The following is a 12,395-nucleotide window of genomic DNA, read 5'->3' as shown; positions in this document are numbered from 1 at the left end:
GATCACGCTTCAGTTGAGACTTCAATCTATATTGTTGTTTATATTCATCAGAATAAAGATCCCCTTCCACATTTTTCTTCCTACTTGTTTTTTGTGGTTATGTAGGAAAAGTTACATTTTATTTTACAAAGTGAATTACTAGGAAAAAAATCTACTTTTTTTTTTAGACTCATTTCTATGTTTTGACTCTGGTTTATGTCAAATTAGGTATGGTGTTCTGTGAAGGTTTCTGTACAATAGATAAAATGATAATTACATAGTGCTATCTTACTGAGGAGATGCTTTGGTTTAATTCTGAAAGACAGAAAATCCTGTTTTTTTAAATGTTTCTCATATCTCAAAATGCATAGAAAAAGGTAAATTTTAAGCCACTTTATATTCCTGGTACACAAACACAACAATGTTATAAATGTTTCATTTTCTAAAGATTTGGTTAATGCCAACAGACTTTTATTCTTCATAGAAAAATAGGTTAAAAATGAAAATTTAAAGGATCAAAACTCATTGCCTTTTTTCTACTCTCTAGTTCTGCTTTTGGTAGCTTCAATCTTCAGAGTTTTTAAATGCAGTATTTGTATATAGATGGGAAAAGAATCCATTAACTTGTAAATATGAGGTATCTAGGCCAGCAAACTGAAGGTAAAGTCTACCCATTCCCACCTTATGGCTTACCTTAATTTGCACATTACTTCTTAGAGATAAATTTAAAGGTCTATCAATAAATTTCTAATAAATTTTTCACAGAAGTACTTTGGTTGGGTTCCAAGAGTATTTAGAACGTTTTATTTCTAATGCTGCCACAATCCATTTAAAAAAATAGTTTTCTCTTATTAATACTGTCTACATTTTTAACCTACAAGTGAAATGGTTCACTACATTTCCATTAAATTACTTGTTTGAAGCTGAAAAAGACATTTGAGTCACACCATTCAGTTTGATATCTGTAAAACTTCAGTTTGTTTCCTCTATTTTTCATGTTCAAGAAATAATTTCGCAATTTCAAATCAAAGCCAACACTGCAGTGAGGAGAGCTTTTCTACTTTATTACAAAGAGAAGAAGCCTTTATGTGGTCAGAAAATACAAGATTGATCTTTTTTTCTCTTCCTATGAAACGCTGCTGTTCAAACAGCCAGAGTGAATTGTCTCAGTTCACTTCTTTAAGTCCCATCACATTCACTTGGGTATGGATGTCCTTGGCTGCTGAAAATCTGGCCCTTTTAGTGCACAGGGCGACAAAGTCCCCTGACCAGCAGTTCCAGAATGTCCCATTTTCATATATTGCATCCATGCACACCTCCTAAAAATGAGGTACAGCAGGGCAAACATTTTCCAAAATAGATGTCATATATATAATATATACACATTCGTACATACATACCTTTATTCATGTGATGTCCAAAAATTTAAAAAAAATGTACACATTTATTACAAAATCGTAACAAAGACTGGACAGTGTTTTGCTCATTCTGGAAAGATGAAGCTCAGTAATAACACAACCCTGGAAAACCATCCAGAGATTGTGGCAATATCTTTCTTCTAAACAGTCAGATATTCTTGCATTAAGCTTGGCGAAACTGCCTTTCAAAAACAGAAGGGGAAGTAAAATGAAGGAAGCAGACCTTGCTCATCTTTCCAAATGAAATACGAGAAGGATCCTCACATAAAAATGCACAAACATTTGTTATTTTATTACCAATAGTGCTACAATGAACAATGCAAAATTTGTGGTCTAATTCTGTTGAGTCTTTTGTGGGTTTTCTTTTTTACATTTTAGAAACTATGGTAAACTTCTGTCAGTGTATTTGCTTGTCTTTACAGACTCAAGTCTGTCTGCTGGCAAAAAAAGGAAATAAATGAAAAAATTCAGACCCTGCTCAAACTAGAGAAAAACAAATTACAAATTTAGTTGTTGGGCAGCACATAATTAGTAAGGCAGGACCTCAAATGGTGACCCTTTGCGTAAGCCAATTGCCAGATCCTCAAGGAATTAAAACCAGGGTGCCTGAGCCACATCAGTTCTGCAGTTATGTTGAGTATTGTGCTGAGACAGCCATACCCCAAGAAAAGGGAAGTCTTTTTTTTTTTTAGAAGGCTTGCTGAGCAGGGTTGTAGTTGAAGGTGGATGGCAGGTGAGGCCGTTCTTCTAATTTGTCATACTCCAGATGGAACTCCTATAAAAACAAATTCAAGAATTTAGATATCTTCCCCTTTTCATCTTATTGTCAAAATATATTTACTATACACATAAATAAAATACCCAATATATATGAATCAACGTCAACACAGATATACCAACTCTTTTTCCTGTACATAAAATACAGCTTGAAGAAAAATAATGTGCTGTAGTTTCCAACCGATGAGTACAAAAATACAGACAGGCTCTCTGTGTGTAAGTCAAGAGACTACTAATGGAACATTTGACACTGAAATGTTGTGTATTGTTTTTAACTTAAAAAAAGAGGGGGGCAATTACTATATCTCTAAATCACTGGAAATTACAGGATATTTAAAATAACGCCCCCTTCAATGAAGTATAAAAACTTAACGATTTATTTTGTCCATGAAAAAAGTTTAGAAATAATTTTCCAATTTGTCTTTATTATATTTATATTAAAAAATAAGCAAGGCCGGGTGAGGTGGCTCACGTTTGTAATCCCAGCACTCTGGGAGGCTGAGGCGGGCGGATCACGAGGTCAAGAGATCGAGACCATCCTCGCCAATCAACATGGTGAAACCCCGTCTGTACTAAAAATACAAAAACTAGCTGGGCGTACTGGTGCACGCCTGTAGTCCCAGCTACTCAGAAGGCTGAGGCAGGATAATCGCTTGAACCCGGGAGGTGGAGGTTGCAGTGAGCTGAGATTGCGCCACTGCACTCCAGCCCAGATGATAGAGCGAGACTCCATCTCAAAAATAAAATAAAATAAAATAAATTAAAAAAAAAGCAAACACATAAAATTATTCTAACCTCATTAAAATCTGGGGAAAACAACGAACTTAAAACTCACACATCGCTAGATTTTCATTTCACAAATCCAAAACCCTGTCTCAAATATAAATCAACTGCCACCGAAAACTAGACAATGGTTCTGCTGTAGGAACATTTGAAGACTAACTAGATACCAGGTCATTTTAATCGAACTTTCAAAATACTATATTAACTTCATGAGTTTTAACATTTAAGAATGGTGAAATTAATTTCTTCATACTTCCCACCCAAGATCAAGATAGATAGAGACACAGAATAGCTATGTATATTAGAAAAAAAATGCAAACAACAAAAAATACCTCTGCAACCCCAAAAAGCAAGAGGCTCTAAAAGCCTCTTACCAATTCTACAATCTGAATTAGCACAAATTACTGCACAATTCAACTTAAAGAATTATGAAGCTTAATATGTATTATGTATTAAAGATTAAGCCAACAAGTGACATTAGATACCATGGGTTAACATATTTTGCCTTATCTGTCTGGTTTCAAACTGATTCCATGATGAGTATTTCCATTATTAAATTAAAATGAAAACCTAGACTATAATGATCAAATTTTAAGATGGAACACCAAGTATTTAAAATTTAAAGATATTACATTACATTTAAATAAATTTAAAGATATTACAGACCTAACAGCAGAATTTATTGAAAGCCTAATATGTGCTAAAATTAGAGACACAGCTAATTTTATTCTAATCTTTATAATAATTCTGTAAAGCAGATATCATTATTTTCATTTTGTGCCCGAAGAAAATGAGGCTTACAAGTAACTTGGCCAAGTCATACAGTAAGTGACACACATAGCATTAGGATCCAGACCTATGTGACAAAAAGCCTGTGTCTTTTGTAGTGTAACACATCGTTTTTAATAGTTTCAGTCCAAGATCCAAAACATATTCATTTACTTCATTACACGGCAATCCAGAAATGCTGGAAAAATTCAGTCCCCTTCTCTCTTGGTATAAGGTGAAGAAAAAGGAAAAAAAAAAAAAAAAAAAATTCAGTCTCCTGACAGAAGTTTATAAAGAAGGTACACCTTGGTGACTTTAGCCTGAAAAGATTGACTTCATGTGACTGGTACAGTAATTAAGGCACAGAGGTTATCTGCTTATCAGTAAAAATTAGCAAACACCAGAATCACCACCACAACCACGACATCCTGCCCTAATGCACTGTGTAGCTACTACTCTCCCTCTCCCAGCCCTAGCTAGGAATTAAAATAATTTTATTGCTTGGTTCAAGTTGAGTATCTGAATTCGTGAAGAAGAAAATTTATTCTTATTATTCTTCTGAAATTAAAATTGGCATTTTTGTTTTCAAAATGTGCAGTTACAGGGAAAAAAAGTCTAATTGTAACTTCCACAATGTGGTAAGTGACACTGAATAAGTTAACCAAAATTTTTCACATTGGTGAACTACAATGTATTACTTGGAATTCAAACTAGATTAACTTTATCAATGTACATTTTCCCCTAGAAAAATATAGTTTAAACATAAGGAGCATAAATAATTTTGATATAATTTTAAAAAATCTTCAAAGACTCTAGTGTATCAGAGATTTAGAAATTATATAGGTCAAATTTTGCCTTCCAAATTTTAAAATCTTGTTTTCCACATATTTTTATTCTTCTTGAAATACATAAAAGTTACTTTAACTTGATTACTGGTAACGTCATTTACATGTTTATGTTATACACACACACACACACACACTACACACATGCACATCCTCCTACATTCTGTAGGATCAAGTGTCTATCTACTTTGTATACTACTACCTACAACTTGGAATAATGCCAAGCCCATAGCAGGTGTGTAATTAACATACGATGAATTAATAAACATAAGCTTTCTTTGTTTTAGAAACAAAACATTTAATTTTTCTAATATTATCAAATGATACATTAGAGGGTCTATTATCTATTTGCTTTTAGTGAAAAAAAAGGATTTCTAGATTATAATACAATGATTGCAAAGCCTAGAAAGAGTTCCAAATACTTTTTAGACAACTTTTTAATACCTTAGTTCTTCTATTAATAAAATTAGGTTATGTATTCTCCAAACATTACTTGTTCAATTCAAGCAAAACTGAATGCAATGGATTCATATAGTCAAATATTATAAAAACATTAATGTAATCACTGATCTACTTATGTAGAGAAACATACACCGCAGAAGTGTTTTCTCAAATTCTCATGAAATGTTAGCTTTCTCTTACCTACATGTTGAGTATCTCTTATCTGAGATTTTGCTTATTCTGGGAACAGAACTGTTTGGAATTTTGGAATATTTATACATATAAAATGAGATATCTTGGGGATGGGACCCAAGTCTAAACATGAAATTAATTTGTTTTATATATACTTTATTCACATAGCCTGAGGGCAATTTTATACAATGTTACTAATATTTTGTGCATAAAATGAGGTTTGTTTACACTGTACACTGAACCATCAGAAAGCAAAGGTGTAGGGTATGGAATTTTCCACTTGTGACACCATGTTAGTGTTCAGAAGTTACAGATTTTGGAGTATTCAGGTTTTAAATTTTTGAATCAGAATGCTAAACCTGTATAATAAATCCACATTAACTTAAATTTTACGAAGTAGCATACTATCTTAAATACAGTTATTAGAAATAATCTTTGAAGAAAAGTACGTATTACTAAAGTATAAGGACGTACTAATATGTAACAGTGAAATTAATGAAAAATCACATTTATATCAGACTGACATAAAAAATCTTAATTGTTAGAAATTCCGATAGATCTACGAGGTCAAATTAGGCCAAAAGAATTCTTAAATTTTAAGTCTTTGAGAAAGCTACTAATAATAAGGCAGCCTCTATCACCTAAAAATTCACTGTAGAAGAAATTATTTTAAAAAAATTATGCATGAAGATTATATATACTATCTGAATTACTGCAAATTTAAAATTAGTGAAATATGAGTAATTCCAGCAAAATGACACAGGAGAACATGGCCTGCTAAAAAGTTATGAGTATCTAAAAGGAAAGAATAAGCAAAATACAATGTTAAATTAAAAAAAAAAAATAGAGATAGCATCTGGCTCTGTCACCTAGGCTGGAGTATAGTGATGCAATCACAGCTCACTCACTGCAACCTTGAACTCCTGGGCTCAAGCAATCCTCCCACCTCAGCCTCCCAAGTAGCTAGGACTATAGGAGCACACTACCACACCTGGCTATGTCTCTCTCTCTCTCTCTCTTTTTTGTAGAGACAGAGTCTTGCTATGTTGCCCAGTCTGATCGTGAACTCCCGGCCTCAAGTGATGGTCCTGCCTCATTCTCCCAAAGTGCTGGCATTACAGGCATGAGCCACCATGCCCACCCAATATCAACATTTTAATGTATATATTATTGATTTACAGGCAATTCCGTAAATAAATAATGGATTGGATTCTAGAACTCAGGGTCACAAAATTTTTAGAGGATAAGAAATACTTCTGGTTTAGATTATCTATTCCCTTAATAAATATTACAATTACCTGAAAATAGTAAGTGATTTGGGGAAAATGCTCATACAAAATATTATGAATGGACATAAAGTATTATGAACAGACTCCAGGATTATGGTGTAGAGCAGTTCAGTACCTTTCAAGAACACCATATCAGCTATTATTAAAATATTAATTCATACTGCAGGCTTCTTACAATGAATTGAGGTTATTTAATATACATTCTTTAACTGTGAATAGTAAGGCACACCCACTTTACAGATGGGGACTCAAGTTAATTTGGACATGACATATTAATGGATTTTCTATAATTTGATGAAGGCTGTTAATAAATATACTCATGAACAGGTCCCAGATTTCTTAATTCCTAATCAATATTCTGGGAAAGCACTGAACACATCCTTTAAAAAAATTTTTGAAAAATCTATTCTGTGAATATAATGTAACTTCAAAATGTTAAGTGCATGAATTTGTATTTTAATATAACCAAGAGTGAGCTGCTTATTAATATCTTAGTACCAACAATTCTGCCTGTTTTCATTACTATGAAAATAATTTTAAAGCGTGTCGTGCAAGGGACCAACAAACTATTACCTTGAAAGAGATTTCTGAGGGAGTAACTTGATGATATTATTTCTCACATTTTTCACAGTTAAAACATTTAAAAAGACAAAAGCTTAATTGTACATGAGATAGATAAAACTGAGCTAAATTATGTTTTATATATAATGTATATAAAATATGTAAATCCATTTAGATAGATACAATTTTCTTTAAAATGACATTAACCTGATTGAGGAATTGCTTTTGCGGGAAATTAAAGGGGTCCTACATTAATGTTAACATTGTTTTCTAAATATTTAACATTATGAGGAGAACTTAATTCTGGAAAGCTGACTTTCTCACAAGTTGATTTCCTCACACATATATCTAACTAAAATTTAACTAAAATTAGGTAGCTGTTTACTGCAAATATCCACCCCTTTTTACATATGTAAGTTTGGAATAATTTACAATAATATTGAGCAAAAATGTTCAAATTGAATGGAGAAAACTTCAGTTATTTCCTAATAATTTTTTTTTCTTCTTCCAAAGATGTTTTTGACTCCTGTAGCATCACCTAATCCACAGGTTCTTTAAATATAGTTCTGGACAAGGACCAGCATGTCATCACTGGTGTCACTTAGGAGCTTGTTAGAAATGCATTTCTCAGGCCTCACCCACAGACTCACTAAATCATAAACGATGGAGGTATGGTCCAGAAATTTGCGTTTTAACAAGTTTTCCAGGTAATTCTGATACAAGCTATAGTCTGAGAACCAATGACTTAACCTAATTAACAATCAGCTCTAATTTTTTCATCCTTGCAAGAACAGTAGCTACAATCACGATGATAAAAACAATAGCAGTAAACTTCTACAACTACCAAGATGTATCAGATACCCAACATGTGCCAAGCACTGTACTCAGTATGTGTGTGTGTATATAAATATATACGAAATTTAATCTTCATAAAAACTTAGAGCAAAATCTCACCTCAATTTTACAAAAGAGGAAACAGGCATGAAAAAGAAAATTGTAGAAGGTCAAAGCATAAATAACAGCAACAGGAGTTAAATTCAAATCCATGATATAAATGCTATAGCTTTCTACTATATACTATATATCTTAAAAAGCAGGTAACGTACATAATATCTCAGGCACTATTTTTAATTAATGTGATTATGTAACTAAAAGGTTAACTCATAAATATGCTTTTTGAAAACACAATATTCACATAAATTGGAACTGTTAGAATAATTCAAATATAAAATACAGTATGTGGACTTGGTCTGAGAAGTAAAGACATTTACTACTGAGACACATCTGAAAAAAAATGAAATATTTAATTTCTTATGTGGATCTTATTTGGTGTTGTCTGTTAGGGGACATCTGTTTTTATTTCTTTTTTTGATTTGTTTTTTTTTGAGACAGAGTCTCACTCTGTCACCCAGGCAGTGGTGTGAACTCAATTCACTGCAAGCTCCGCCTCCCGGGTTCACACCATTCTTCTGCCTCAGCCTCCTGAGTAGCTGGGACTACAGGCAGCCTCCACCATGTCCAGCTGATTTTTTTTGTATTTTCAGTAGAGACGGGGTTTCACCATGTTGGCCAGGATGGTCTTGATCTCCTGACCTCGTGATCCACCCGCCTCAGCCTCCCAAAGTGCTGGGATTACAGGTGTGAGCCACCGCGCCCGGCCTTTTTTTGAGTTTTACATGAACTCTTGGGATGTAAAAATTTTTGTGATAAATATCTCTGGTAAGCATTTTACATTGTCTTCTTAAAATGTTTTACCTTTTTTAATAATAATTTTAGTAAAGCAGATTCAAACCTACAAACAAAAAAACAAATCGACAACTAAAAAATTGTCCAAAGAACTGTCAGAAACATTTTTCTTCTGTTTAAATTTATTTAAAACAAACAAATTTAACTCTTTAATTTATAGTCCTAAGAATCATTGATGGAAAATGTATCAGAAAAATCATGGAGTTGTGAAATCAGATAATGTGGGTTATATTCTCTACTAGGCAGACTAAATAAACACAAGGTACTAAATAAACACAAGGTACTAAATAAACACAAATATGAAACATGAATTGACACTGATGAAAATTTTGCACATGGGTCAGTTAGAAAGGTGTTTAAGTGAGGAAAAGTTGCAAAACCAAAATAAAATAATCAACATTTCTCCACATCTGATTTCTCCCCAATATTTAGCAAAACAGTCACAGAAATAGTCATGGTTAACTTTAAGCCTGTAATTTTCTTTCTTAAAATTACTCGCAAATAAACATTCAGATGTATTTCCTGCAATTAGTCCAAGTGTAAAAAGCCTGTTCATATACTGCTTTTAGAAAAATCTCATCCTTGCTTAAAGTTGCAAAAATATAAAAATATATGACTGGGGTTGCAAGAGAGTATCTTTATTTTACAATGCAATAGACACAAAAAATATTTCGAATGTTACCAAGGCTTGTGCAAAATTACAAAATCTCTTACCAAATTCAATAATGGAACTATCAGTGAAATGAACTGTTTTGGGACACTCTTCTAAGAGTGTCAAGCCAAGGAGATGGAGCGAAAGAGTTGGCAAATATGTGGCACATTATTGGAATTGGATGTATTGGTACTTACAAACAGATAAAAGAGGATGCTTCTTTTTTCAAGTTTAGATTTATACATTTGCACATGGAAAAAAATATACCTTAGCTACTTTCCTCCAGTTAAGACAGTCAAAGAAGTAATATGTTCCCCTCTCATAGGTATTGGTTTTCATTGTTGGCTCCATGCCTGGTGCCCTGGTAATCCATACTCGTTCTTCTTTGTGGTATCTCCAATCACGGTTAAAACTTCAATTTTTAAAAGAAAAGATAATTAACTTTTCCCTGTGGCTTACATCAAACATGTTCTACATTTTGTAAAGCTTTCCTCAGGGGGAAAAAAAAATTACACATAAAATAAATAAATATGAATGCTTCCTACTCATTTATTATGTTATTAAATACAACCCTATTGAAATACAGAAAAATTATTTCTTAATTTGTCCAGAAGGCACACTAATTAATACACACACCTTTATTTAACTAAAACTTTTTATACAAACAAGGATTTTAAAAGTTTTATAAGCAATGTGATAAAAGCATAGGCAGACCAAATAAAGACACAATGTTACAAAAACTTCACTCCTTTCTTGCTCTTAACACTCAAAAGAAATTGAGGTATCTCCAACTATTCGCATTATTTGATAAGAAACTAAATACAAAGTATATCTGAATTAACTATGTAAATTCCACATAATTTTTTAAGTAACTTGAAAATAGAGTATTTTGAAAAATTATACTGAATATATTTAATTCAAATTTCAGATTCTAAATTCTCAAAACCTAAGAGAAAATCCATTACAATTCATACAAGAGTCAATGAGAATTTACACTACTTGTAAACTGAGGAAGTAGCATCCAAAGGAGGTAATGTCCCACAAAATAAACCTCCATGTAAAGAAATGCTTTCCTACCAACATAATGAGGTAGTTTTTAAGACATAAATATGAAAACAGAACTGCCAGTGATAGATGAATGAGTGCCTGAATGTATTTATTTACTCATGAACAATGAAAAGGAACAAGTAATAATCTCTATTCTCACAAAAATGAAGGAAAAACATAAAGGAAAAATCCTCTCAGTTGTGAAATGAAACAATTCATTATCAACATAGTGAATTTTATACTTTACACTATTTGATCGAAAGCCATTTATAGAAATGTTATTAGAAATGCTATGAAATACTTAAATTTGAGAAAAGTTCTCCCAATCATAAGGTCATAAATAATTACTAATAATTTACAGTAAACATGATAAACAGAATTGTCTATTGATAACAAAATGTGTTACCAACTATATGTATGAGTAACGACAGAAAACTTATTTTTAGAGCATCAGGTAAATACAGAACTGCTCAGGGAAAAAGTTATCAATGAACCAATTTCTTTACATTAATATTTGTTTATATTGGCCAATAGGCTGCTGATAATGAAAATGTGTACTTTATTTAATCAGCACTTCAAAACATACAACAAATATGCAGTGCCTTGCTTATAAGTAATAATGTTTATGAAATGATGAAATTCAATATCTAATTATTTATACATATGGTTCCACAAGGAGTAAAAACTATAGTCTTGAATCATATCGTATAACTCACATGTTTACAAAAATTAGATTCACCAAACCCATGAGTTATGTCAATTCTATGTTCTTACAAAATCTGGCATTTATTAATTATTTTTAGAGACAGGGTCTTGCACCATCAGCCACACTAGAAAGAGTGCAATGGCACAATCACAGCTCACTGAAACCTCAAACTCCTGGGCTCAAGCAATCCTCCTGTTGTAGCCTCCCAAGTAGCTAGGATTATATAGATGTGTGCCACCACACCTCGCTAATATTTTTCTTTATTTTTTGTAGAGATGTGGTCTTGCTATGCTGCCCAGGCTGTCCCTAACTTCTGGCCTCAAGTGATCTGTCCACCTCAGCCTCCCAAAGTGCTGGGTATTACAAGTGTGAGCCACTGCACCTAGCTTCAGCATTAAGTTTGACATTCTTTTTATGTATATAGATTATGAAGCCATGGTAAGATATGGTTTTAATCTAAATTAAATTCACTTTAATGAATGTAAAAATAAATTTCTTGATGGAGAAATAGTTCCATTTAAAGATAGCCATCAACACTTAAAGAAAGACGTTTTCGGCATAGTCAAGATCCACTATAATACAAAAGTGATTAAAATACTTTGAACATACAGCTCCACTGCTGCTAAAAGTTGTAATACGTCTCCTCCATTCATGTAATAGAGATAGAAGAGAAGGTCTTCACCATATCGGCCAAGTTTTATCGCAGCCAGCTGAAAAAGAAAAATAACTTATTCTGAAATATAAAACAAATCTACAAATCCTAACATATAGTTGCTACTACTGAAGTAAAAATGGAGAGATAAACAGAAACTCCCCACTTTGTAGTTGATAACTGTTATTACATGATTACACAGATAGGTAGTTATGACTCTAAAAGGCAATTTCCTCATTTAAATGACTCAAGTCATTTAAACAATTATTTCTGATACATCTATTTGATATGCTGATTGGAAGAAAAGCTCAATAAAAACTTCCAAGCAAGATCCACTACAAGGATTTAATACCCAATGGGGAAATGATGCTAACAATAGCATTGTGCTCAGAGATCTAGGACTTGTATTCAAGTCCTGGTTTTATTATTCATTAATATGACTGTGTCCTAGTTATTTAACATCTCTTAGCTTTACTTGTCAAATGTGGACAATGACACCTATGAGGGTTACTAAGAAAGTAAATAAAATGAGTGAAGGT

General features: G+C 32.5%; 1 protein-coding gene across 7 annotated transcripts in view; it reads right to left on the bottom strand.

Annotated features, from left to right (window-relative positions):
* Nucleotides 1–1,022: 1,022 nt before the first annotated feature.
* The window catches only part of CNOT2 (CCR4-NOT transcription complex subunit 2), a 109,752-nt gene continuing 98,379 nt past the window's right edge, over nucleotides 1,023–12,395 (bottom strand). For 4 of the 7 annotated variants that reach the window (XM_017946000.3, XM_021922597.2, XM_021922596.1 and 1 more), the window contains 3 exons: nucleotides 11,814–11,914; nucleotides 9,719–9,863; nucleotides 1,023–2,172 (listed from right to left, as the gene is read on the bottom strand). In XM_017946000.3, the coding sequence (XP_017801489.2) occupies nucleotides 2,086–2,172; nucleotides 9,719–9,863; nucleotides 11,814–11,914 (333 nt within the window). In that variant the 3' untranslated portion in view covers nucleotides 1,023–2,085. Of the gene's footprint in view, nucleotides 2,173–9,718; nucleotides 9,864–11,813; nucleotides 11,932–12,395 lie in introns of all 7 variants that reach the window. The other 3 variants (XR_002515703.2, XM_021922598.2, XR_002515704.2) reach the window with 3 other exon arrangements.

Source organism: Papio anubis, chromosome 9 (genome assembly GCF_008728515.1).
Source record: "Papio anubis isolate 15944 chromosome 9, Panubis1.0, whole genome shotgun sequence".
In the NCBI taxonomy this organism is placed as follows: Eukaryota; Metazoa; Chordata; class Mammalia; order Primates; family Cercopithecidae; genus Papio; species Papio anubis.
Note: the sequence above shows the minus strand (reverse complement) of the source record. Positions and strands in the feature narration are given on the sequence as shown.